The 27950-nt window shown below is 44.7% G+C and overlaps 1 protein-coding gene across 2 annotated transcripts in view; it reads right to left on the bottom strand.

Moving 5' to 3' along the window:
• Positions 1 to 27950, bottom strand: part of MAP3K13 (mitogen-activated protein kinase kinase kinase 13) — a 204369-nt gene that overhangs the window by 62358 nt on the left and 114061 nt on the right. For both annotated transcript variants that reach the window (XM_040357405.1, XM_040357404.1), the window contains exon 2: positions 19393 to 19950. In XM_040357405.1, the coding sequence (XP_040213339.1) occupies positions 19393 to 19870 (478 nt within the window). In that variant the 5' untranslated portion in view covers positions 19871 to 19950. The remainder of the gene's footprint in view (positions 1 to 19392; positions 19951 to 27950) is intronic.

Below are 27950 nucleotides of genomic sequence, written 5' to 3'. Positions count from 1 at the left end.
ATCACTGCTTTTAGTGTCAGTGTGACAGAAAAAAGTGTCAGGGCAGTTAGGTTTAGGCCCCTTTAGGTCCAGGGTAGCCCCCTACCCCCCCCCCAATAAAGGTTTAACCCCTGATTGCCCCTAAAGTTAACCCTTTCACCCCTATTGCCAGTGTCACTAAGCGATCGGTTTCTGATCGCTGCATTAGTGTCACTGTTGCCGCTAGGCAGTTAGTTTTTTTTGAGGTTCGCCGCCAGGTTTATATAGCGTTAGGTACCCCCATAAATAAAGGTTTTAACCCCTGATTGCCCCTAGAGTTAACCCTTTCACCCCTATTGCCAGTGTCACTAAGCGATCGGTTTCTGATCGCTGTATTAGTGTCACTGTTGCCGCTAGGCAGTTAGTTTTTTTTGAGGTTCGCCGCCAGGTTTATATAGCGTTAGGTACCCCCATAAATAAAGGTTTTAACCCCTGATTGCCCCTAGAGTTAACCCTTTCACCCCTATTGCCAGTGTCACTAAGCGATCGGTTTCTGATCGCTGTATTAGTGTCACTGTTGCCGCTAGGCAGTTAGTTTTTTTTGAGGTTCGCCGCCAGGTTTATATAGCGTTAGGTACCCCCATAAATAAAGGTTTTAACCCCTGATTGCCCCTAGAGTTAACCCTTTCACCACTGATCACTGTATAAGTGTCACTGGTGACGTGGTTAGCCAGTTAGTTATTTAGTTATTTTAGGTTCGCCACCAGGTTTTTAGAAAGCGTTAGGTACCCCCATATATTACCGAATAAAGGTTTTAACCCCCTGATTGCCCCCTAGTTAACCCTTTCACCAGTGATCACCGTATAAGTGTTACGGTTGACGCTGGTTGGTTAGTTTGCTGTTTATAGCATCAGAGCACCCGCCGTATATAACCCAATAGGTTTAACCCCCTGATCACCCGGCGGGTGATATAAATTTAATTTTAGCGCCAGTCAGGGTCTGCGTCACCCCAGGCAGCGTTAGGTTAGAGCCAGTACCGCTTACACCCACTCGCTAAGCATACACCCCCCTTAGTGGTATAGGATCTGAACGGATCGATACCTGATCTGATCAGATCTATACTAGCGTACCCAGCAGTTTAGGGTACCCAAAAACGCATTGTTAGCGGAATCAGCCCAGATACCCGCTAGCACCTGCGTTTTCCCCCTCTGCCCAGCCCAACCCACCCAAGTGCAGTATCGATCGATCACTGTCACTTACAAAACACAAGACACATAACTGCAGCGTTCGCAGAGACAGGCCTGATCCCTGCGATCGCTTACAGTTTTTTTTGAAGCGTTTTCTACATTTGCTTTTCTATAGTCAGGTGCTTTTTTTACCTGTGAATCCTTACCATTGTACCACTAAATTTAGAGTCCAAAATGGCAAACCGAAGGTACAATGATAAGCAGGCCTTTGAGTTCATGTGCATGTCAGATAGTGAAGAGGAGGAGGTCACGCATCTGACAGATTCTGGCTCAGAATATGAACCCATTTACGACAGCGGCTCCATGTCAGATAGCTCGCACGACGAAGTTGAGGTCCCTGCTAAGGCCAGGCGTACCCGATCCCATTCTGATGTTGTTGAGCAGCAAGAACCGCAGGACCCTTGTATGGAGCAGAGATCCAGTACTAGCGCCGCTATTCCTTCTGGTGAATTGGCAAGCACCAGCGGCCTAGTACACCCTGGTCGTTTATCCAGCACTGCAGTAACACTTGGTGACGTGGCGAGTCCCATAAGTGCAGTTGAAGCTGGCGATGTGGCAAGCACAAGTAGTGTCCCGCTGCCACCAAGAAAAAGACAGAGACAGGCCCGTCGTGCCCATAGTGCCCTTCCTGTAGAATTTGCCTATCCTGATTGGGTCCCCACCACTTCTACAGCACCTGTACTTCCCCCATTCACTGGCCAACCCGGTATTCAGGTGGATACAGCGAACTTTATGTCACTTGATTTTTATTCGCTGTATTTCACGGAAGATCTCTATAGATCTATTGTGGACCAGACCAATTTATATGCTGGTACTTACATCGCCGCTAACCCCCAGTCTCGCCTTGCCAAAGAATGGAAACCTCTCGAGGTTTCCGAATTTAAGACCTTTCTGGGCCTTACCCTCAACATGGGCATACACAAATTTCCGTCATTGCGGATGTATTGGTCCACACATCCCATTGACCATATGTACATTTTCTCTGCTCACATGGCCAGGAGACGATACGAGGCGATCCTGCGGTTCCTGCATTTCAGTGACAATGCACTTTGTCGTCCACGTGGAGACCCTGAATTTGACCGGCTCTACAAAATTCGGCCCCTCGTAAACCATTTCAACGAACGTTTTGCAGCCTTGTTTAATCCCCAGCAGGTTGTATGCGTTGATGAGTCCCTGATTAAATTTGCTGGCCGCTTGTCTTTCAAACAGTACCTTCCCAGCAAGCGTGCCAGATACGGGGTCAAGCTCTATAAGCTCTGTGACAGGGCCACAGGCTACACATGGAGCTTTAGGGTTTACGAGGGAAAAGATAGTCAGGTAGAGCCGGAAGGATGCCCAGATTACATGGGGAGCGCTGGCAAGATTGTTTGGGACTTGGTGTCACCCTTATTCGGAAAGGGGGTACCATTTGTATGTGGACAATTTTTACAGCAGCGTGCCACTTTTTAGCCACTTATTTGATCAACAGATTGGAGCATGTGGCACCGTGCGACCTAATCGCCGGGGCTTCCCCCAGCGGCTTGTAGATGCCCGTGTTAGGCCGGGGGCGAGAGCCTGCTGCAGATGTAAAAATTTGCTCGCTGTGAAGTGGCGGGACAATAGGAATGTTTTCGTTCTTACCACCCTTCACGCAGACACGACAGTCCAAATTCGTACGGCGACTGGTGTTGTGGAGAAACCCCTCTGTGTCCACGAATATAACCTTAATATGGGAGGGGTGGACCTCAACGACCAGTTGATGGCGCCGTATCATATTGCCCGTAAGACGAGACGCTGGTACAAAAAAGTGTCTCTACATTTATTTCAATTGGCTCTACTGAATGCTCATGTCTTATACAGAGCTTCAGGACGGAATGAATCCTTCCTTCAATTCCAGAGGGATATCATCACAGAACTCCTGTATCCAGGCGGTATTGTACCTCACCATCTCCTACCAAATGCAGTAAGCCGACTGCATGAGAGGCATTTTTCTTATGTCCTCCCGAGTACCCCTACCCAACGAGCCCCCCAAAGAAAATGTCGTGTCTGTACCAAGCGCGGATTTAGGCGTGACACCCGTTATTTTTGTCCCAAATGTCCTGGCAATCCTGGTCTTTGTATTGGTGAATGTTTTGAACGCTTCCACACACACGTTAATTATTAGTGTAGGGTGAAACATTTCACAGGCTAGGCACACTCACACAGGGTCTCCCAAGATGCCATCGCATTTTGAGAGACCCAAACCTGGAACCGAAAAGTTGAAGTTACAGTTCACAGTTACAAAAAAAAGTGTTAAAAAAAAAAAAAAAAAAGTAAAAAATAAAAACACACAAAAAAATATAAAATAAAAAAACCAAAAATAGTTGTCGTTTTATTGTTCTCTCCCTCTCTATTCTCTCTCTATTGTTCTGCTCTTTTTTACTGTATTCTATTCTGCAAAGTTTTATTGTTGTTATGTTTTTTCATGCTTGCTTTTCAGGTATGTAATTTATTTTACTGTTTTCAGGTACGCCATTCAGCTGTTGCGCGGACTTATTTATCTTGACAGCAACAGCGTTTGCTCCCACGATATATAAAGCCGCGACTCCAGTGCTGTAGGAGGTGATTTCACCACCACAGTTAAAAAAAAGAGCATATATGCCGAAGCATGCGGGCAGCAGGGGCGGAGGAGCGATTTTGCTCCTAATGCCGCGTACATACGGTTGACATTCCTACGGAGGCTTTCCCGTGGAAAAGTCTGACCATGTGTACACGGCATAGAAAAGTCCGACCGTGTGTACGCGGCATAGAAAAGTCCGACCGTACGCGGCATAACTTTTTTGCGGGAGGATGCCCCCATGCTTTGGCATATATATATATTTTAGGCACAGGTTGCGTTAAAAAATGTTTTATTTTTTACTATGTTTTTTTATAGGTATTTGCTTTGCAGGTATGGTATGATCTTACTGTTATACTGGAATGTTACTTTGTTTTAATGTTAACCATCATTTGCTTAGCAGGTACGCCATTCAGTTGCAGTGCGGATTTATTTAGCGTGACAGCAACAGCGTTTGCTCCCACGATATATAAAGCCGCGACTCCAATGCTGTAGGAGGTGATTTCACCACTACAGTTCAAAAAAGAGCATATATGCCGGAGCATGGGGGCATTAGGGGCGGAGGAGCGATTTTGCTCCTAATGCCGCGTACATACGGTTGACATTCCTACGGAGGCTTTCCTGTGGAAAAGTCTGACCATGTGTACACGGCATAGAAAAGTCCGACCGTGTGTACGCGGCATAGAAAAGTCCGACCGTACGCGGCATAACTTTTTTGCGGGAGGATGCCCCCATGCTTCGGCATATATAAATGGTGCATGTATGCCCATCATTAGAAGTGGGTGGATGAAGGGAGGTATTCTAATGGTGGGCATACCCACCGATCAATCTTTTTTTTGTTCAGCCAACAGACTGCATGAAAAAAAAAAAGATTACAATACATGTCCAACAAGAACCATCAACGTACTGGTATGTTGCAGGACTTTGAATGGTTATACCAGAATGATGCCTGCGGGTTTAGGCATCATCTTGGTATCATTCTTTTCAGCCAGCGGTCGGCTTTCATGTAAAAGCAGTCCTAGCGGCTAATTAGCCTCTAGACTGCTTTTACATTCAGTGGGAGGGAATGTCCCCCCCCCCAGATATAAACGGCGCCATTGAGAATATGGGAAAGCATTTTATCACACCGATCTTGGTGTGGTCAGATGCTTTGAGGGCAGAGGAAAGATCTAGGGTCTAATAGACCCCATTTAAAAAAAAAAAAAGAGTACCTGTCACTAACTATTGCTATCATAAGGGATATTTACATTCCCTGAGATAACAATAAAAATGGTAAAAAAATAAATAAATGGAAGGAACAGTTAACAAATAAAATAAAAAAAGCGAAATAAATATATAAAAAAATAAAAAAATAAAAAAAAGCATCCCTGTCCCCCCCTGCTCTTGCGCAAAGACGAACGCAAGCGTCGGTCTGGAGTCATATGTAAACAGCAATTGCACCATGCATGTGAGGTATCACCGCGAAGGGCAGATCGAGGGCAGTCATTTTAGCAGTAGACCTACTCTGTAAATCTAATGTGGTAACCTGTAAAGGCTTTTAAAGGCTTTTAAAAATGTATGTAGTTTGTCGCCACTGCGCGTTTGTGCGCAATTTTAAAGTATGTCGTGTTTGGTATCCATGTACTCGGCCTAAGATCATAATTTTTATTTCATCAATAATTTGGGCAATATAGTGTGTTTTAGTGCTTTAAAATAAAAAAAAGTGTATTTTTTCCCCAAAAAATGCGTTTGAAAAAACGCTGCGCAAATACTGTGTGGAAATTTTTTTTGCAACACCTACCATTTTAATCTGTAGGGCCTTTGCTTTAAAAAAATATATAATGTTTGGGGGTTCAACTTTACTTTCTTGCAAAAAAATAATATGTTTTTATGTAAACAAACAGTGTCAGAAAGGGCTTTTTCTTCAAGTGGTTAGAAGAGTGGGTGATGTGTGACATAAGCTTCTAATTGTTGTGCATAAAATGCCAGGACAATTGAAAACCCCCCCAAATGACCCCATTTTGGAAAGTAGACACCCCAAGCTATTTGCTGAGAGGCATCTTAAGTCCATGGAATATTTTAGATTTTGACCCAAGTTGCGGGAAATATAAATATATATATATATATATATTTTTTTTTGCGCAAAGTTGTCACTAAATGATATATTGCTCAAACATGCCATGGGCATATGTGGAATTACACCCCAAAATGCATTCTGCTGCTTCTCCTGAGTACGGGGATACCACATGTGTGAGACTTTTTGGGAGCCTAGCCGCGTACGGGACCCCAAAAACCAATCACCGCCTTCAGGCTTTCTAAGGGTGTAAATTTTTGATTTCACTCCTCACTACCTATCACAGTTTCGAAGGCCATAAAATGCCAAAATAGCACAAAAAAAACCCAAATGACCCCATTTTGGAAAGAAGACACCCCAAGGAAACTGCTGAGAGGCATGTTGAGTCCATTGATTTTTTTTTTTTTTGTCCAAAGTGATTGAATAATGAGAAAAAAAAAAAAAAAAGAAAAATGTGTCACTAAATGATATATTGCTCACACATGCCATGGTTATATGTGGAGTTGCACCCTAAAATACATTCTGCTGCTTCTCCTGAGTACGGGGATACCACATGTTTGGGACTTTTTGGGAGCCTAGCCGCGTACGGGACCCCGAAAACCAAGCACCGCCTTCAGCATTTCTAAGGGCGCAAATTTTTGATTTCACTCCTCACTACCTATCACAGTTTCGAAGGCCATAAAATGCCAAAATAGCACAAAAAAACCCCAAATGACCCCATTTTGGAAAGTAGACACCCCAAGCTATTTGCTGAGAGGCATGTTGAGTCCATGGAATATTTAATTTTTTTGCCCCAAGTGATTGAATCATGACCAAAAAAAATTAAAATAAAAAAATGTACAAAACATTGTCACTAAATGATATATTTCTCACACATGCCATGGTTATATGTGGAATTGCACCCCAAAATACATTCTGCTACTTCTCCTGAGTACGGGGATACCACATGTGTGGGACTTTTTGGGAGCCTAGCCGCGTATGAGACCCCGAAAACCAAGCACCGCCTTCAAGATTTCTAAGGACATAAATTTTTGATTTCACTCACACAAATCTTGAAGGCAGTGCTTGGTTTTCGGGGCCCCGTACGCGGCTAGGCTCCCAAAAAGTCCCACACATGTGGTATCCCCGTACTCAGGAGAAGCAGCAGAATGTATTTTGGGGTGCAATTCCACATATAACCGTGGCATGTGTGAGAAATATATCATTTAGTGACAACGTTTTGTATTTTTTTTTTTTTGGTCATTATTCAGTGACTTGGGGCAAAAAAATTAAATATTCCATGGACTCAACATGCCTCTCAGCAAATAGCTTGGGGTGTCTACTTTCCAAAATGGGGTCATTTGGGGGGGTTTTGTGCTGTTTTGGCATTTTATTGCCTTCGAAACTGTGATAGGTAGTGAGGAGTGAAATCAAAAATTTATGCCCTTAGAAATCCTGAAGGCGGTGATTGGTTTTCGGGGTCCCGTACGCGGCTAGGCTCCCAAAAAGTCCCACACATGTGGTATCCCCGTACTCAGGAGAAGCAGCAGAATGTATTTTGGGGTGCAATTCCACATATAACCGTGGCATGTGTGAGAAATATATCATTTAGTGACAACGTTTTGTATTTTTTTTTTTTTGGTCATTATTCAGTGACTTGGGGCAAAAAAATTAAATATTCCATGGACTCAACATGCCTCTCAGCAAATAGCTTGGGGTGTCTACTTTCCAAAATGGGGTCATTTGGGGGGGTTTTGTGCTGTTTTGGCATTTTATTGCCTTCGAAACTGTGATAGGTAGTGAGGAGTGAAATCAAAAATTTATGCCCTTAGAAATCCTGAAGGCGGTGATTGGTTTTCGGGGTCCCGTACGCGGCTAGGCTCCCAAAAAGTCCCACACATGTGGTATCCCCGTACTCAGGAGAAGCAGCAGAATGTATTTTGGGGTGCAATTCCACATATGCCCATGGCATATGTGAGAAATATATCATTTAGTGACAACGTTTTGTAAAAAATTTTTTTTTTTTTTTTTTTTGGTCATTATTCAATCACTTGGGGCCATAAAATTAAATATTCCATGGACTCAACATGCCTCTCAGCAAATAGCTTGGGGTGTCTTCTTTCCAAAATGGGGTCATTTGGGGGGGTTGTGTGACATCTTGGCATTTTATGGCCTTCAAAACTGTGATAGGTAGTGATAGGTAGTGAGGAGTGAAATCAAAAATGTATGCCCTTAGAAATCTTGAAGGCGGTGCTTTGTTTTCGGGGCCCCGTACGTGGCTAGGCTCACAAAAAGTCCCACATATGTGGTATCCCCGTACTCGGGAGAAGCAGCAGAATGTCTTTTGGGGTGCAATTCCACATATAACTATGGCATGTGTGAGCAATATATCATTTAGTGACAACTTTGTGCAAAAAAAAATCAGTTTGTCATATTCCCGCAACTTGTGTCAAAATATAAAATATTCCATGGACTCGACATGCCTCTCAGCAAATAGCTTAGGGTGTCTACTTTCCAAAATGGGGTCATTTGGTTTTTTTTTTTTGCTATTTTGGCATTTTATGGCCTTCGAAACCTTGATAGGTAGTGAGGAGTGAAATCAAAAATGTGTGCCCTTAGAAATGCTGAAGGCGGTGCTTGGGTTTTGGGGCCCCGTATGCGGCTAGGCTCCCAAAAAGTCCCACACATGTGGTATCCCCGTACTCAGGAGAAGCAGCAGAATGTATTTTGGGGTGCAATTCCACATATAACCATGGCATGTGTGAGAAATATATCATTTAGTGACAACTTTTTGTAAACATTTTTTTTTTTTTTTTTTTTCGTCATTATTCAATCACTTGGGACAAAAAAATTAAATATTCAATGGACTCAACATGCCTCTCAGCAGTTTCCTTGGGGTGTCTACTTTCCAAAATGGGGTCATTTGGGGGGGTTTTGTACTGCCTTGCCATTTTAGCACCTCAAGAAATGAGATAGGCAGTCATAAAATAAAAGCTGTGTAAATTCCAGAAAATGTACCCTAGTTTGTAGACGCTATAACTTTTGCGAAAACCAATAAATATACGCTTATTGCGATTTTTTTTACTAAAGACATGTGGCTGAATACATTTTGGCCTAAATGTTTGACTAAAATTTAGTTTATTCGATTTTTTTTACTTTTTGTTATAAGAAAAATCATTTTTTTTCAAAATTTACGGTCTTTTTGCGTTTATATCGCAAAAAATAAAAATCGCAGAGGCGATCAAATACCATCAAAATAAAGCTCTATTTGTGGGAAGAAAAGGACGCAAGTTTCGTTTCGGTACAACATTGCATGACCGCGCAATTACCAGTTAAAGCAGCGCATTGCCAAATTGTAAAAACACCTCTGGTCTTTAGACAGCGTATTGGTCCGGAGCTTAAGTGGTTAAGCTAGTGCATTGTTGGTTCACTTACCTTTTTCTTCCATTTCCCTTCTAAATGTTTTTTGTTTTTGTTTTTTTTGTCTGAATTTCTCACTTCCTTTCCTCCTCAGTAAGCTGTTCTGACTGACTAACCCCCAGCCAGAACTGCTCGGATGATGGGGGCAAGCTTACTGAGGAGAAACAGGAAGTGAGAAATTCAGACAAAGAAAAAAAAACATTAAGAAGGGAAAACGAAGAAAAAGGTAAGTGAACCAACAATGCACTAGCTAAAAGGAACCTATTTAGAAAATAAAAAAGAGATTTTTAATACAGCTTACCTGTAAAATCTTTTTCTTGGAGTACATCACGGGACACAGAGCGGCATTCATTACTATATGGGTTATATGGAGTACCTTCAGGTGTAGACACTGGCAATCTCAAACAGGAAATGCCCCTCCCTATATAACCCCCTCCCATAGGAGGAGTACCTCAGTTTTGTAGCAAGCAGTATGCCTCCCAAAATGGTCCTCAAAAAAGAGGGGTGGGAGCTCTGTGTCCCGTGATGTACTCCAAGAAAAAGATTTTACAGGTAAGCTGTATTAAAAATCTCTTTTTCTTTATCGTACATCACGGGACACAGAGCGGCATTCATTACTATATGGGATGTCCCAAAGCAATGCTTACAATGAGGGGAGGGAGAACATCTCCAAGACAAAAGGATTTAATTTAGAGATATACTCAAATCATAATAAATCCAACTTAGTTGAGAAAAATAAAATTTTTAAATTTAACTCGAACAAGAGGAGCCCCCGGAATCCGAGGGTCTCAAACTGCAGCCTGCAGCACTGCCTGCCCGAAGGCAGTATCAGTATTCCTTCTTACGTCCAACTTGTAGAATTTTGTAAACGTGTGGACAGAAGACCAGGTTGCCGCCTTGCAAACTTGAGCCATAGAGATCTGGTGGTGTGCTGCCCAGGAGGCGCCCATGGCTCTAGTAGAATGAGCCTTTAATGATACTGGAGGAGGCAACCCTTTCAAGCCGTAGGCCTGAGTGATTAATTGCTTAATCCACCTAGAAATGGTGGACTTTGCAGCTGCCTGCCCCTTCTTGGGCCCATCCGGTAGAATGAACAGCACATCTGTCTTCCGGATCTTCTTTGTAGCTTTAAGATAGGCCTTCATGGCCCTGACAATATCCAAGGTATGCAGCAACCCTTCCTTTCTGGAAGTAGGTTTAGGGAAGAAGGATGGTAATACCAAATCCTGGTTCAAATGAAAACTGGATATGACCTTCGGTAGGAAGGAAGGATGAGGGCGGAGAACGACCCTGTCCTTATGAAAAACAAGATATGGTTCCTTACAGGATAAGGCCGCTAGCTCCGAAACTCTTCTTGCGGAAACTATGGCAACCAAAAATACTAACTTCCTTGTCAGTAGAACCAAAGGAATTTCAGCCAACGGCTCAAACGGTTGTTTCTGTAAACTTGACAGAACAAGATTTAAATCCCACGGACAAAGCGGGGATTTAACTGGAGGTCTAATACGTAAGACCCCTTGAAGGAAGGTCTTAACCAGCGAGTGGGTGGCCAGCGGCCGCTGAAACCACACTGACAGAGCAGAAATCTGTCCTTTGATTGTGCTTAATGCCAATCCTTTATCCACTCCTAGCTGGAGAAAACTTAATACTCTATCGATGGTAAATTTGCGAGAAAGCCATCGCTTGGACTCACACCAGCCTACATAGGCCTTCCAGACCCTGTAATAAATCACCCTAGAGACCGGTTTCCTGGCTCTGATTAGGGTAGAGACTACTTTCTGAGACAGACCTCTACCCCTGAGAATCAGGGATTCAGCTTCCAGGCCGTCAAATTTAGATGCCGTAAGGCAGGGTGGAGGATCGGACCTTGCGATAGCAGGTCTGGCCGTAGAGGAAGAGTCCAAGGGTCTCCCACTACCATCTTTAGGATGAGTGAGTACCATGCCCTTCTGGGCCATGCTGGAGCTACCAGGATGACTGGTATGTGTTCCACCCGGATCCTGCGCAGCAGGCGGGGTAGTAACTGGAGCGGGGGAAACGCATAAAGAAGTTTGAACTGATGCCAAGGGCAAACCAACGCATCGGTTCCGCAGGCCATCGGATCCCTTGAGCGGGATATGAACCTGTCTAGTTTCTTGTTGAGTCTCGATGCCATGATATCCACGTCCGGCACTCCCCATCTTTGGCAGAGTGCTTGAAAGACTTGTGGATGCAGAGACCATTCCCCCGGCCATAGAGTCTGGCGGCTTAAGAAGTCCGCCTGAAAGTTGTCCACTCCTGGAATGAATATTGCCGATATGCAGGGCACATGCGCCTCTGCCCATAGGAGAATCAAGCTCACCTCTCTCTGAGCGGCTTGACTCCTGGTTCCCCCTTGGTGATTTATGTATGCCACGGCCGTGGCATTGTCTGATTGAATTCTCACCGGGAACCCCTGCAATTTTGACGTCCAAGCCCTGAGGGCTAGTCGAGCAGCTCTGAGCTCCAAGATGTTGATGGGCAACTGCTTCTCTGGCTTTGCCCAAGTACCTTGGCGAGTGCAACCATCCAAAATTGCTCCCCAGCCCGTCAGGCTGGCATCTGTGGTCACTATCTTCCAAGCCACTGGGCTGAAAGACTTCCCCTTCAGTAGATTCTGAGGGTCTAACCACCAACACAGACTTTGTCGGACTCTTGATAAGAGCGGCAACGGGATATCCAAGGCCTGTGGCCTTCTGCTCCATGCTGACAGGATGGCTGCCTGTAGGATGCGAGTGCTTAGAACCAGTAGGATTAATTCCTTGATGGCTTTTACCTTCCTCAGAGGTAGGAACACTCCTTGTTGTTCTGTGTCTAATCTCATGCCGAGATATTCCAACTGCCTTGTGGGCTGGAAAGCTGACTTTTCTCAATTTAGGACCCAGCCGAACCTCTCGAGGTATTGGACCGTGAGGGCCACTGCTCGCTCCAAGCCGGGAGACGAGTGGTCTATGACTAGGAGGTCGTCCAGGTATGCTAGGATCGTGACCCCTTGGATCCTTAGCTTGGCTAGGATCGGAGCTAGGACCTTCGTGAACACCCGGGGGGCCGTAGCCAACCCGAAGGGAAGCGCCACGAATTGGAAGTGACGCGAAGCCACCATGAAGCGTAGATATCTTTGATGTGGCTGATAAATTGGAACATGAAGGTAGGCATCCTTTATGTCTATGGACGCCATGAAGTCGTCCTTCTGGAGTGTGGCAGCTGCTGACCGCACGGATTCCATCCGAAATGAGCGGATCTTTAGATATGCATTTACCATCTTTAGGTCCAAAATTGGCCTGACATCTCCATTGGATTTTGGGATGATGAATAGGTTGGAGTAGAAACCCAGCCCCTGTTCCAGGACTGGTACCTCTACTATTACTTCCTGGGAAAGTAGATGATCTAATGCCGATCTTAATGCGGCTCCCTTTTCCGGATCGTTTGGAATCCTCGACTTCTGGAAATGAGGAGGAGGAAACCTTAGGAAATCTAATTTGTAGCCTGTGGCCACGGAAGACCGTACCCACTCGTCGGGAATGCTGGCTTCCCAAATCTCTGAAAAGAGTCGCAGCCTTCCCCCCACCTTCGTGGGTGGGGGCGCCCCTTCATAAGGTTGGCTTGGGGGCTGGTTTTGCTGGTTTGCGAAACCACTGCCTTTTGCCTCTAACAGCCTGTCCTTGTGATTTGCTGTTGAAGCCGAAGTTTGCTTTTGCAGGAGGCCGTCGATACTGCTTGGCATTAGAGGGCCCCTGCCCAGGGGAATACTGTCGTTTAAACGCAGGCCCCTGAACCTTCTTCTTAGTTGGCAAGAGAGTACTCTTGCCGTTTGAAATGGTCTGAATGTATTTATCTAGGTCTTCTCCGAAGAGTCGTCCTCCATGGAAGGGGAACCCTACCAGGAGCTTCTTGCATGGGGGCTCAGCCTCCCAGCTTTTTAACCATAAGAGTCTTCTCATATGGATAAGGGATAACGATAAACGTGACGCTTGCTGGATAGAATCCTTGATTGCGTCTACCGTAAAACATATGGCCTTAGGGACATCCGAAAATTCTTCTGCCTGCTGGGCAGGAATAAGTTTAAGCATCTGCTTAAATTGATCCGATAATGCTTGAGCGACCCCAATCGCAGCCACAGCTGGCTGTACTACTGCCCCTGCAGTAGTGAAGGAGTTCTTAAGTAGTGCTTCCAAGCGCTTATCAACTGGATCCTTGAACACCTGTATGTTTTCTACAGGGCATGTTAACGATTTGTTAACACATGAGATGGCTGCGTCCACTGCAGGAGTAGCCCATCTTTTGGAAAATTTTTCTTCCATAGGATATAGGACAGAGAACTTCTTAGGTGGTAAGAAGATCTTATCTGGCTTGTTCCAATCTTGGAACAAAACTCCCTCTAATAGAGGATGGATCGGAAACACAGCATTGCTTTGAGGCGCCCTCAGTGAGCCCAAAGCTGAAACCGTCGATACCTGGAGATCTGGTACTGGCAAGTTGAATGCCCTATGGACCAAGTCCGACAATCCTTGAATCCACCAGCTCTCCCTCAGGGAGACTGCCCCAGACTCCTCTGTATCCGGATCCTCGATCCCTGAACCTACTTGGTCCTTGTCCAAGAGGTCGTCCAATTCCCCTGAGGAAAGGACCTCCTCTTCTGAGGGTCCGCGCTCGGGCGACGGAGATCTATTCCGCTTACTGCCCCGCATAGCTGCGGCTATCATTTTACCCATGCTTTTCTGCATCTCTTTTAAAGAGGTGAGTAATACCTCCTCCGTGACCATCTTAGGGTTGGACTGACCCGCGTCAGCTCCAGCCCCAGATCCCGATGGCCCCAAGGCTCCCTGTGGGGAAAGCAGCGGCATAGCTTTGTCCGAGACCTCAGACTCTCTGGGGGAATCCCCACCTCTTGTACCCTTGTTTTTTGATGCCATGGTACAATACCGAGGTACACCTGCTACTTATTGGTACCTGGGACTTATAAATAGTTAAATGCCCAAACACCTGTTTGGGGGATAAAAAATGCTTCCTCTCCCCTAGATGACACTTTTTTTTTTTTTTTTTTTCAAAAAAAAATTTTTTTTTTTTTTTTTTCAAATCTAGGAAAGAAAAAACATTCTGTCCCCCTGAGTAGTATTGCAAGAAAAACTATGAGATGGAAAAGAAACAGCCTATTCCTAGGCTTGAAAACAGTCTTTCTGAAGACTGCAATATTCTTTCTGGCCACTGTGTGTCCTCGGCGCCCCGTGCTTGCCGTTCTGGTCTTTCCTCCTCAGTTCCAAAGTATTGAATGAGCTATATGGAACAAACAAGGAAGGGCCGCCCCTTCCTTAAGCCACTGACCCGCCCTTCCCCCCCAGCAATCTCAAACAGGAAATGCCCCTCCCGACAGGGGGGGGGGTGGGGTTGGGAGGAAGGGACCTCTCTGCTCCAGCAAACTGCAGCCTGCAGCCTGGAACCATGAGGAGGTCAGCGTTTTGCCTGCTTTGCAGGCCGTGAGGAGGAAGACTGAATGGAGCATCGCCTGGAGGCTTGCAGGTAAGCACAGCTCTCTGACACACACATATACTTTTATATCACACAGGCCCCACTCAATGCTTTTCCAACACTACAAGGGAGGTCACATCTTATGGGGAATAATACATATAGAGCCATCCTATCTTTATGATATGTGACTAGTTTGCCAGATGCAGCGCATAACTTTAGGCATGTCCCCTGTGACCCCCCAGAAAAAACCTGCTAAGAACCAAGTTCCGCAAGTTTTCCCCTCACTTACCTGCTCCATGCCGCAGGACTTTGCCAAGCAAGAGGCCCAATCTTCCCCCATCTCGGTGGGGATGTCTAGACCTTCAGGCCCTGGGTTCCTATGAAGGATCCACTGTCCTGGGCCCATATAGCACTCTGGCAACAGAAACATTAGGCACCCAAAGGTTTCTAAGTTCTGGGCCCAGGGTCCAGCTCTCTAAAAAGAAAAGCATTATGGGCTATACCCCAAGGGTTTGGGGTCCGGTTACTGACCACTTTAGCGCTGAGGCTTTTTTGGACAGAACCGGTTAGCTCACCTAATCCCAAGGATGTGGAGGCAAGCTAAACCATGACTAACACCTAAGACACTGGCGGAAAAACTGAGGTACTCCTCCTATGGGAGGGGGTTATATAGGGAGGGGCATTTCCTGTTTGAGATTGCCAGTGTCTACACCTGAAGGTACTCCATATAACCCATATAGTAATGAATGCCGCTCTGTGTCCCGTGATGTACGATAAAGAAAAACAAACCTTTACAACCCCTTTAAAATGGTTATGCATGAAATCACCCAGAGGTGTGACGCTCTGGATCCAGCCGTTCTCTGGCCAGATCATACAATGGTCCCATGTCTACGGTTCCAAAGCCCTGCTCCCGGGGTGGGAAAGGAGCAATTCAGGGCAGACAAATTGTGCATGGCGTGCAACTGTTCTCAGATGTCTATGAGCACCCATAAAGAAGGCACCCTTTAGGCCTATGGAGAGAGGTGGGGAGGCATTAAGCATCAGGTTATTTCTGCAGAACCAACAGCAATCAGACAACATGTCTAATCACCTCATCTCCAGGGAAGGCTCAGTTGGTGGATACCTTACAGACATAAGATCATTATCCAAGCTGGCCTAGAGCCGTTTAGCTGTGGACTGTGCAACTGTCATTGTTTACAGTTCTTCTCTCCAAACGCAAGTCTTCAAGTCTAGAGACTATTTAAAAATAAAGTTGGGTATACATTCGTAGTATTTCAAATGGAAATGAATATGAAGATTCATACGAAATTCTGTTTATTCCCCCCATTCACACTAGTAGGAGGAATCTACACTGCTGGCTTTGGTTTAGCCTGCTAAACACTTTTTCATGCTATCCCACGGATTGCTCAAAAGAAAACTGGCCTCTTCGGTCGGGAGCCGCTGTACTAACCTTGCAAGGTTAGTCCAGCGATCGCCCCCGCAGAGCTGTTGTGTTCTGACAGGGGGATGCGCCCCCCCCACCAGAACACTCTGATCAGTGCTCTCTACTATTGGCTGAGAGCCCTGATCGGGACAGTCAGTCGACTGCTGGTTTGCAGCATGCACATCCAACAGAAGCCGGCCAAGCGGTGGGTCTCTGTCGGACAGACCAACATACACATGGACAGAATGTGGTCCGGTATTTTTTGTACTGGCAAATGTCTACCGACATTTTGCGTGTGTGTGCAGGGCTTTATTCAGGTAGCCTCAGGATCCACAGCTGCCTGAATACCCAAACATTGACCGTATCTACTGTTCAGCTACTTCAATTTTGAAATCCACTTTTGGTGCACCACAGCTTGAATTTTGTCCAATTCAGCAGACATCAGCCATAATTCAAGGTTTGCATGGTCAGCTTTAGATGTAAACTAATAGCCAGATTCACATAGGCGGGCGCAACGTTAGGCAGGCGTAGCGTATGGCATATACGCTACGCCGCCGTAAGTTAGAGAGGCAAGTGCTGTATTCACAAAGCACTTGCCTCCTAAGTTACGGCGGCGTAGCGTAAATGGGCCGGCCTAAGCGCGCCTAATTCAAATGTGGAACAGGGGGGCGTGTTTTTTGTAAATGACTGGTGACCCGACGTGATTGACGTTTTTAACGAACGGCGCATGCGCCGTCCGTGGACATATCCCAGTGTGCATTGCTCCAAAGTACGCGGTTTCGACGTGAACGTAAATTACGTCAAGCCCGATTCGCGTACGACTTACGCAAACAACGTAAAAAGATAGGCCTGTTCCGACGTCCATACCTTGCATGGGATGCGCCACCTAGGGAGCAGCTTTATCTTTACGCCGTCGTATCTCGAACGTAAACGGCGTAACTAATTGCGACGGGCGCACGTACGTTCGTGAATCGGCGTATCTAGTCATTTGCATATTCTACGCCGAACTCAACGGAAGCGCCACCTAGCGGCCAGCCTAAATATGCACCCCAAGATACGACGGCGTAGGAGACTTGCGCCGCTCGTATCTTAGCCTAATTTAAGCGTATCTGGTTTCCAGAACACGCTTAAATTTGCGACGGCGTAGATTCAGAGTTACGATGGCGTATCTACTGATACACCAGCGTAAACCTATCTGAATCCACCTATGAGTTTGTAAGTGGCTAGACTGCTAGCAACAAAAACTTCTCTATGGCCGCATTCACACAGGTGCTAAGGCTCATAGTCCGTGAATGGGACATGCTTTGAGCCGCCAGATGGTGCATGCAGACAGCCAACTGCTCGTCCCAATTTGAAAGATGTGCAGGTAGGTGGTCCTGAATGCATACATCTGCATTTGGGGCCTCTCACCCACATGCCTGTCAGATTGGGATGATCTAATGGCGACCTCCCTGACCTAGTAGCAATAGGGATCAAATGTGTTTTATATACATTATGTGGTTATATCAATGAGAGCTCAAATTTTCATGCCTTTATTTTGTAAATATATATTTTTTCGTGTAATATAGGATTATGTAATGTTTATTTTCTTGTACCGTTAAAGTCCGCTCAAATTATCCTATACCCTTAAAGCAGATGTTCGCTGAAAAAAAAATTAAAAGCTAGCAGCTACAAATACTGCAGCTGCTGACTTTTAATATTAGGACACTTACCTGTCCTGGAGGCCAGCGCCGTCCGCAGCAGAGGACGAGCGATCGCTCATCACTCTGCTGCCATCCTCTGTGAGGGAACCAGGAAGTGAAGCGCTCCGGTTTCGCTGCCCAGTTCCCTACGGCGCATGCGCAAGTCGCGCTATGCCTGCCGATTGGCTCCCGCTGTGTACTGGGAGCCGAGTGTTCCCAGAACACAACGGGGGGACGGGGGACGGGAGGTGACGTCATGCCCGCAGTCTGCCTGAGATTGTGTGGCTGGAAGTGGGTGCAAATACCTGTCTTTAGACAGGTATCTGCACCCCCCTGAAAGGTGTCAAATGTGACACCGGAGGGGGGGGGAGGGTTCCGATCAGCGGTGGAGGGTGGGTGGAGCTCCGCTTTAAATAATCAATCAAGAACCATTGTTTTGTGGTGGTAACTTTTGGTCAACGCAATGTCTAAAATTTAACAACCTAGGACCAGATCCACAGTGAGTACGCCGGCATATCTACTGATACACCGGCGTACTTTCAAATTTCCCGCGTCGTATCTTTAGTTTGAATCCTCAAACCAAGATACAACGGCATCTGGGTTTGATCCGACAGGCGTACGGCTTCGTACGCCTTCGGATCGTAAATGCAATACTTCGACGTCCGCTGGGTGGAATTCTCGTCGTTTTCCGCGTCAGGTATGCAAATTAGCTATTTCCGACGATCCACGAACGTACGCGCGCCCGTCGCATTCTCTTACATCGTCTCTAGGCGGCTTTTTCCGGCGTATAGTTAAAGCTGGTATTTTGCGGCGTATAGTTAGATTTGCCATGTTAAGTATGGCTGTTCCCGTGTCGAAATCTGATTTTTTTTTTTTTTTTTTGCGCAAGTCGTCCGTGAATCGGGATGGACTTAACTCACGTCCAAGTTAAAAAAATTACGTCCTAGCGACGTCATTTAGCGCAATGCACGGCGGGAAATTTCGGGACGCCTCATGCGCAGTTCATTCGGCACGGGGACGCGCTTCGTTTAAATGAAACCCACACCTTAATCGCCAATTTGAATTCCGCCGCCAGAAATACACTACGCCGCCATAACTTACGGCGCAAAATTGTTGAGGATTCAAAATTCTCTGATACGCTGCGCCGATCCATTTCTATGTGGATCTGGCCCCTAATCTTTTAGCAGGAACTAGAACTACAAAATCTCTGCAGTAATTTTTTTGTCGCTCAATGTCAAACATTATGTAAGATCAATCTCTGTGTACCTTTCACTTTTTGTAGGAACTTGAAAGTGATAAAGTTAGTCATACTATATACAGGTTAGTAATGTTTAGGGTAAATAGGATAGTAATTTTATGGTGCAAGTACAAGGGGTCTGATTTACTACAACTGGAGAGTGCACAATCTGGTGCCCCTGTGCATAGCAACCAATTAGCTTCCAGGATTTTTTGTCAAAGCTTAATTGAACAAGCTGAAGTTAGAAGCTGATTGGTTGCCACGCAGAGCTGCATCAGATTTTGAACTCCCCAGTTTTAGTAAATCAGCCCCTATATGTCAATAGATTTCTTACCTTGCTGTTGCAGCTTATAATCTGTAGAGTAAGCCTTGCCAATCATATTCCATACAGGTCGGAGGCAGCCAAAAAGTCCTTCTAAAAAGCCACCATTGTTACTTCCTGAACGGCTGAAATGTATCTTGAAATCTTCAGGGCCGCTATTACTGCCTCCATCTCCTGAGTGGCTGGTGCCCTGAGGTGCAGTATTCTCCGCTTCATCTTGGTCCCTTAACTGTAGTACACTGTTTTCAAACTGGTCTCTTGAGTCCTCGCTGATGGAGGTTAGGACAGCGGCAGTCACTGGGCTACTTGCATTTTCTAGGTTATCACACTTTTCTTGGTTTTCTGGAGGCTGAAGGTGACTTGTAGTAGCTGGATCACCAAACCCCAACATGTAATCTTTATCTTCCCTTATAGTGTCAACAATAAGATTGGGAGAAGATGACCAACTCAAGGGCTTGTGCGGACTGGCCATTGTAACATGGATGTGCATGGGGCAGCCACCCCCAAGACACCGTTTCTCTGGGTGGTTCCTTCAGCTCTGCTTTGTATTGGAATGTAGATCACATGGATCTGAAAAAAGAAGAAGAAAAGTGGGCATAATTAATAATCTATAAAAATATGGGCATGCAGTGCTTATGTGTGCATGCATATACAATAACCACGTATGTAATAAGATAGAGCAATTACTTACAAGTTAACCCCCCCTAGCAGTATGATTATTTCAGATATTTTAGGTGCTGAAAGCGGTACCATTATTTGCAAGGAAATTTGGCGTTTTATACTGTAGGCCTGTAATTCTTAGGAATAACTCACTTAAATCTGACCAAACAAGAGTCTAGTAGGCATCCCGGGTATTATTATATTAATAAAAAAATATAATATAATAAATTATAAATAATTATAACAAATAATATAATAATCAAAATTATTCAATAATGTAATCATCGCAAAAGCACTGAAATGTGCTCAGTTGCAGAATTGTCGCTGTCAATACTTATTTTTTTATGATGAATTTCCCCACAAATCGCTATCGCACAATTCTGCAAGTGATTATAATTTACTATCGCTGTTATCTAGCTGCTCTAAACCCATTTTTGACATAAAGGGACACTTTTGGTTGCTATGGACTATCTACAGTTTGCAGGCAGAAAGAACAGTTTTTATTATATAAAAGTACATGTAGGGCACTGGGCAGACCACTAGGGACAAGGGGGGGGGGTGTATGTTTTACATAAAGTACTGTAATCTATAAGATTACAGTATACTGTATGTAATGTGTTTTTTTACGTTTTTGAATTTGGCGCCGTTCTCCGCCCCCGTGCGTCGCAACGTCGCAGGGAACAGAGATCAGCGGCACACAGAGGCACTGTGTGAAACGAGCGAGCACCCGCTCGCTCACACAGCGCGGTGGCATCGCTGGATCCAGGGACAAGGTAAGTAAACACTGCCTGTGGATTCAGCGAGGCGAGCCTGAGTTTGACTCGGGGTTACCGATCGCAGCAAAAAAATGTAACCCCGAGTCACTCGGAACACCGCCAGGGGGGTTAACAGGGTTTCCTACACTGCTTTGATAACCCATCCTCAAGGTGGTTGGATTGTGTGTGCATGAACCAACATCCCTAAAGGTATAAAGGTAATCTTAGCCTGCCCCACACCTCATCACAGCAACAACATTTGCCAATTTGTTGATCTTTCATATCAAATCTAAGCTTAAAATGTTACTAAACCCAGGACCCTGCATTCACTATATCTAGTTTCCCACAGTACACAGAATATATAAATGATTTTTTTTAGTAATTATATAACTGCTTTTCTCATCAGCAGTATATAGCAGCCTTGTGACTTCTATGAGTGTTTGGTTAAAGCTTGTAGGATGAGTTTTCATTCTGCATGGACTATCTGGACATGTTAATTTGTCCTGCGCTGGTCACATGCACACTTCCAAGAAAAAAAAAAAAAAAAAAACAACTCTCTAGCAATACACACCAAACTGAGCATGTGCAGCCTGTCCCCTGGCTCTGTATTATCAGGAAATGGCCCGGAAACATGGCCCGGATTCTCATCAGGAAAAAAAATTGTTTTTCCCGACGAGATTCCTGGCAAGAATTTCTTGCCGGCTGAGTGTACACACGTATGATTCAAAAGAACCGCCGTTCTTTTGAATGGCACAAACGCGGTGACGTCATTGGCTACGACGAGCATGCACTTGTCACATTCAATGCCGTCGCCGCCATCTTGCTTCACCCTACCTATGCCTTGGAAGCTACCGTGCATGCGTCAAAGTCATTTCGAGCATGCATGGGTTTCCATGAAGACAGGGCAGTATACACACGCTCGGGTTTCTCGGCAGGAAAACACTGTGGAGAATCACAACGAGAAAATAGAGAGCAGGTTCTCTATTTTTCTCGTCTAGATTCTGGGCAGTTTTCTTGACAAGAAACCTCAAAGCCTCGTACACACGCACGGTTTACTCAACAAGAAAGCTCTGCCAGCAGTTTTCCTGCTGTTTCTTGCCGAGGAAACCGTGAGTGTGTACAAGGCTTAAGGACTGGTTCTTACTAGTGCAATGCCAGACATCGCATTTGATTCACACTGCATTGCTGTGCAGATCACATGCGATGTCTGAGCGATGCAAATTCAGCCATACATATGGCTGAATTTACACCGCATTTGGACCAAACTCGTGCAGGACCCTTTTTTAATCTGCACCAGAATCAGATCGCATGGGTGTTCACGTTGCGTTGTGGGGGGTCGTGAACTTAACATATACTCTGCAATCAGGTCCCATGAACAGGTTGCGATTTTGATACGCGGCGGATTTTCAGCAAATTCGCTGTGAATTTGCACCGTATCTAGTGTGAACCAGCCCTAAATCTGTATTTGCCCAGAACTTTTCACTACCTTCTTAACAATGGCGGCTGGTGCTCCTGGGGGGGGCAGAAAACAAACCCCCCCGCTAGTTCCGTACTTATCCTTAACTAGGTCGCTGCTTCCCTGGCTTCTCCTCTCGGCTAATCCGGTCGATCTGCCTCCTGTCCCGATTGGCTGGGAGGAGGAACCGGAAGACAATAGCCAATATTGATTCGCTAATTTCACAAGTGGGTGGGCGCCCAAGGCCAACCTTTATGAAGCCAATTAGAGCCCCAAGCTCTAATCTTGTGCCTAAAAAAAAAAAGAAACTAATAGAAACCTATAAGTCCTATCTTTAGGCAGGTGTAGCGTATATCAGATACACTACGCCGCCGTAACTTACAGCGTACTTTCCGTATCCAGAAAGAATTTGCGCCGTGAGTTACGGCGGCGTAGTGTAAATGTGTCGGCGTAAGGGCGTACAATTAAAATGAATAACATGTGGGCGTGTTTTATGTTAATTCAACTTGATCCCACGTAAATTACGTTTTTTTTTTAATGGCGCATACGCCGTCCGTGGGGGTATCCCAGTGCGCATGCTCGAAATCACGTCGCAAATGGTCAATGCTTTCGACGTAAACGTAATTTACGCAAAGCCCTATTCGCGAATGTTTTAATCAAACAACGTAAACGATGGAAAATTCGACGCTGTCCCGACGTCCATACTTAACATTTCGTACGCCTCAGACCCAGGGGTAACGTTACGCCAAAAAAAGCCTTAAACAACGTAAAAAAATTCGCCGGGCGGACGTACGTTTGTGGATTCGCATATCTAGCCAATTTGCATACTCTTTTACCTTAACCTCTTCCTGCCAACGTGACGCGCATTATATATATATATATATATATATATATATATATATATATATATATATATATATGCGCGACCTCTCGTGGATGGACTTTACTGCCAAGAGGCCATATATATGCAGTCTTATGTAAACAATTTTCTGTCCTGAGACCGCATGCCCAGCACCTTCCTTCAGCGGGGACCAGAAAGCTTCTGATGCATACTTGCAATCGGGAGCTTTCTGATTATATGACCCGAATGTCCATCTCCGGAAAAAGGATTAATACAGGGAATTAAGGCATATGTTGTCTTTATAAACACTATAAGTGAGATGCATCCAATTACACTGCAAATCAAAGGCATCATCCTGTCTATTACCATTCTTTATCAAACAATCCATGTGAACAACATAGTACAAGCACATTTGTTTTCGATATGTCACATGAAATGTAACAATTCCATGAAAACTAGAGCAAAGGAAAACTGCACTGTTGGAGACAATGAATATGAATTGTAGCTATGGGACCCCTCCAGTCCCTGTATCTACTGATCATACATGTATAAATGTGATTATGTTCATTTATTTTCCATGTGCATAAACCCTTCACTTTTTCTTTATACACAGGAACTACTAATGAATATTTTAAATGTGTAAAAAATTCCTTGTGACTGCTGTGTTATAAGTAATGACGGAAAGCTCCATGTATGACGTAGTTCTATGCAATCTAGATATACAGTACCTTGGAATGGGTTAAATACAAAATATTTTAAAGCCATGTTATTTGGAAAGAGAGGTTAAAGTACATACAAACAAAAAGACGAGTAAATATGGGTTGATAACGCTAAAGGTGGAGTTGGCTTTAGAACGCTGGCTCCGTGCAGTGCTCTCTTTGAATTACCCAGAATGCACTGTAAAGGGGTTAACAGAGCGTGACTTTATCAGAGCACAACCTCTGGTGACAGCTGCCTACCAAGGCCTGTCCTTAGGTGGAATAAACCCATTCAACTCGAAGTTCATTAGCGATGTTCTGCAGGTTTAGGAGTCTGTGAAGACAACCCTGCTTAATGACATACCCCGGAGTCCATCCACAGCACTGTCTGCATTTTGACATTTTTAAGGCTCTTTAGTTGTTTTTCAAATGAAGATTCGGAAATGAAAATTATGACTACAAATGCCAACTGCCCGGCAACAAACATATGATACTATAACAGAGTAAATTAGGACATGAGCTAGGGTTTCTGAAATAGAAAATGCATTTTAAACTAGAAGTCGTCTCTTTTTTTTGGAAACAGGATTTTTTTTTCAACAAAGCAAAGAGCATTGTGCAAGGGCTAACCCTTAAAGTGGAATTCAACTTAAAAAATAAAAATATCTAACAGACAGGATTTTAATGACAGAAGAGACCCTATTGCTTCTCTCTGCCTGTCAGTGTTTGTGTACAGTAAGCCACGCATGTGCATATGGCACCGCTCCGTTCCACAACAAGGTAACTCCCATGTGCATGAGCAGGAGTGACATCATAGCAGCCCGCCCAATCCAAGAGTCAACACCCAAAGGGAAGACCAGGAGAAGATGGAAATGCACATGACTGACAGGAGTGCTGACATGGCACTGCTAGATAGAACCAACTGGCAGGAAAGTCTGATACAATTTGCTAATGCTGTTCATATGAATACATTATGGCTAGAAGCTCCTGGGGGTCCATTTTCAAAAAAATCTTTTGGAAGAAAGCTCATTTCACTTTAAACACTTTAAATATGAATTCCATGTATGGTATATTATGACATAGTTACATTGGTCCAGCTTGGATGGATTTAACTATGCATACACCATACCTGTCTGATGCTCAGGAAGCTGGGAATCACTGAAGTGGACACAACTATTTGCAAAGCAATCTCTGATTGGACAAGGTGATGAGTGTGATGTCACCTCCCTGCCTTTCTACCCCGTCCACTCAGACATTCATTCAGAAAATGCAAAGAATTCTCTGAATGGCGGCAGTGTCGAGCAGTCGACCTTTTGTGATCAGAAGGCATTCAGGCCAACCGATGCTGAACCCAGAAGAAAGTGGAGCTCAGTGGTGTAGTGGTGCCTACTTCTGTGATTTCCATTCTCCCAAGGGGATCAGCCAGGTATGGTACATACATAGTTACATTGGTACAAGCTGGACCAACGTAACCATGTATAAATATACCATACCTGGAGTTAGTCTTTATAGTGTTACTAAACCCAGGACTCTGCATTTACTAGATCTGGTCTCCCACAGTACACATAACATGGACATGCAATAGTTTTAGTAAAAATATACTGCTAAATACCTTTTCTCAACAGCAGTTAGAGCAGTCTTGTGGCCTAAAGCTTATAGGAGGAGTTTACATTCTCCCCTAATTGTCCTATGAGGCTGCAGGACCCCTGACCCTCTGTCTGTACAGTGCTGATCGGCTCTGTGTTGATCACATGCACTCTCCCAAGAAAAAAAGCTCTCTGAGGCCTTGTACACACGACTGAGTTTCTCGGCAAAAACCAGCAAGAAATTTGCTGGGAGATATTTTTTTGCCGAGGAAACCGATCGTGTGTACATTTTCGTCGAGGAAACGGTCGAGAAACGGCTTCACAAGGAACTCGACGAGCAAAACGATGTGTTTCGCCCATCGAGTTCCTCGGTCGTGTGTACGAGGCTTAACAATAAACACCAAACTGAGCATGTGCAGCTTGCCCTCATGGCTCTGTTCTATTAGGAGATGGTTTGGGGACTGTGGGGGAGGGTCAGAGACAGGTTTAAACAATTTACACAACGTGTAGTATTAACCTCTTAGGTTCCACAGTGGGTATAACAAGCATGTGTTACTGCATATACAGACTAATTTTACTGTTTTGGGTTAAGTAACACTTTGAGGCTCATATGTGTGTGTTTTAATGTGCAATGCATTAAAAAAATTGCTGCATCTTTAATATACTTTTAGAAAGTTCAAAATGCACATTATATAAAGTTCTATAGTAACACATGTAAAATGCACATTATATAGAGTTCTATAGTAACACATATAAAATGTACATGAAATGCAACGCACAGGTGTACACCTACCCGAACAATGAATGGGAATTCAGATTTGACAGATCTGATCTAAACTGGAAGTGGATAGGTTGCTAGCGATTACTGCCCTTCGCTCTTTGTACTGCTCTTCTGAAAAAAGCCGGTATATGTTTATGTCGTGTTGGCATTTACTATCCGAGCAGCTGCTCAGTGATTGTGTAAATATCTGTACACTTGAATATCTTGCAGAGCGGCCAAATCAAACAGCATGTGACAGAGACTGTGCAGTGTGAAAAGCCTGGGACTTCTGTCACATGAAGGAAGGCAAAGTACAACACAAGTTTCACCATAACTCAGTGCTGTGTACTGAGCAAACCGCTCCTGATGGACACACCGCTATGGTGAGCACAAAACACAAGTGTATTACAGTATACTGTACTATCACAGCTATTTGACACTAATAAGTCATGCATACATTTTATTTAAAGGGAATAATAATAATAATAATAATAAAAAAAAAAACTTCAAAGTAGGTTATAGTTTTAAAACTCCGGATCATGTATTCTAAGGTGGCAGTCATATTTGTTCATTAGATACAACATTTTAGATCCCTGCTTAACCGCTTGCCACCTGGCGCACGCAGATATACGTCTGCAGAATGGCAAGGGCAGGCAGAAGGACGTATATATATGTCCCCTTTAAGAAGAGGTTGTTGTGAACGCGCGTGCGCCCGCCGCGATCTCCGTGAGCCTGACCGCGGGTCCCGCGGACTCGATGGCAGCGGGCATACCCACGATCGTGTCACAGAGAGATAGAACGGGGAGATGTTAGTGTAAACACATCTCCCCGTTCTGCCTAGTGACACTGTCACTGATCGTGTTCCCTGTCATTAGGATAAGGTGACCAGATTTTTTAAATGAAATCCGGGGACATATTTTTTCTTTACTAGTAATTGCAACAATCAGCAACTCTCTGCCTATCGCCGCCCGCCTCACAGCCTCTCAAAATTTACTCTTCTGGCCCCGGCTACTACTGGATGGGGAGCGGAGGAAGATCACTCCGCCAGGGAAGGCAAGGAGATAGGCAGGTGGCTGGCCAGGATTTGAGCCAAGGCAGAAGAACATGCGAGCGAAGCTGAATGGGCATGCGCCCGAAACTGAAGAAATATTCCCTCCGTTTCGACCAGCACATGATTATCAGAAAGGGGCACAGATAATGGGAAAAATACAACCCCCCTATGCTAGTAGGCAAGGCGAAGCGGGGATGTGCAATTCTAATTTTTTTTATTTTAATTCTGCACTGACTTTCTTTGAAATTGCCCCTGCCCCCTATTAAATCCAATCTGGGGACAAAACCAGGGACAGACTTGGTCTTGTCCTTAATCAGGGGACTGTCCCCTGAAACTGGGGATGTCTGGTCACCCTACATTAGGAACAACGATCAGTGACGTGTCACAGCAAGTCACGTCCCCTGTAATGCCACGTACACACCATCACTTTATGTGATGAAAAAAAACAACGTTTTAAATCATGAAATAAAACAACGTTTTTGAAACTTCATTTTCAAAAACGACGTGGCCTACACACCATAGTTTTTTCAAAATGCTCTAGCAAAGCGCGGTTACGTTCAGCACTCTTTTCCATTGAAGCTAGCTTCATAACTTGCTTCTGAGCATGCGCGGGTTTAAAAACTTTGTTTTAAACGTCGTTTTGCCCACACACTATCATTTTAATTGACACAAACAACGTTTTGAAAAAACGACACAAAAAATTAAAGCATGCTTCAATTTTTTTTTTGTTGTTTTTCACAAGACATAAAACAAAGTTTTCCCCCAC

The sequence above is a fragment of the Rana temporaria genome, chromosome 6 (genome assembly GCF_905171775.1).
Source record: "Rana temporaria chromosome 6, aRanTem1.1, whole genome shotgun sequence".
In the NCBI taxonomy this organism is placed as follows: Eukaryota; Metazoa; Chordata; class Amphibia; order Anura; family Ranidae; genus Rana; species Rana temporaria.
The sequence above is the reverse complement of the archived record's forward strand: the minus strand, read 5'-3'. Positions and strand labels throughout refer to the sequence as shown.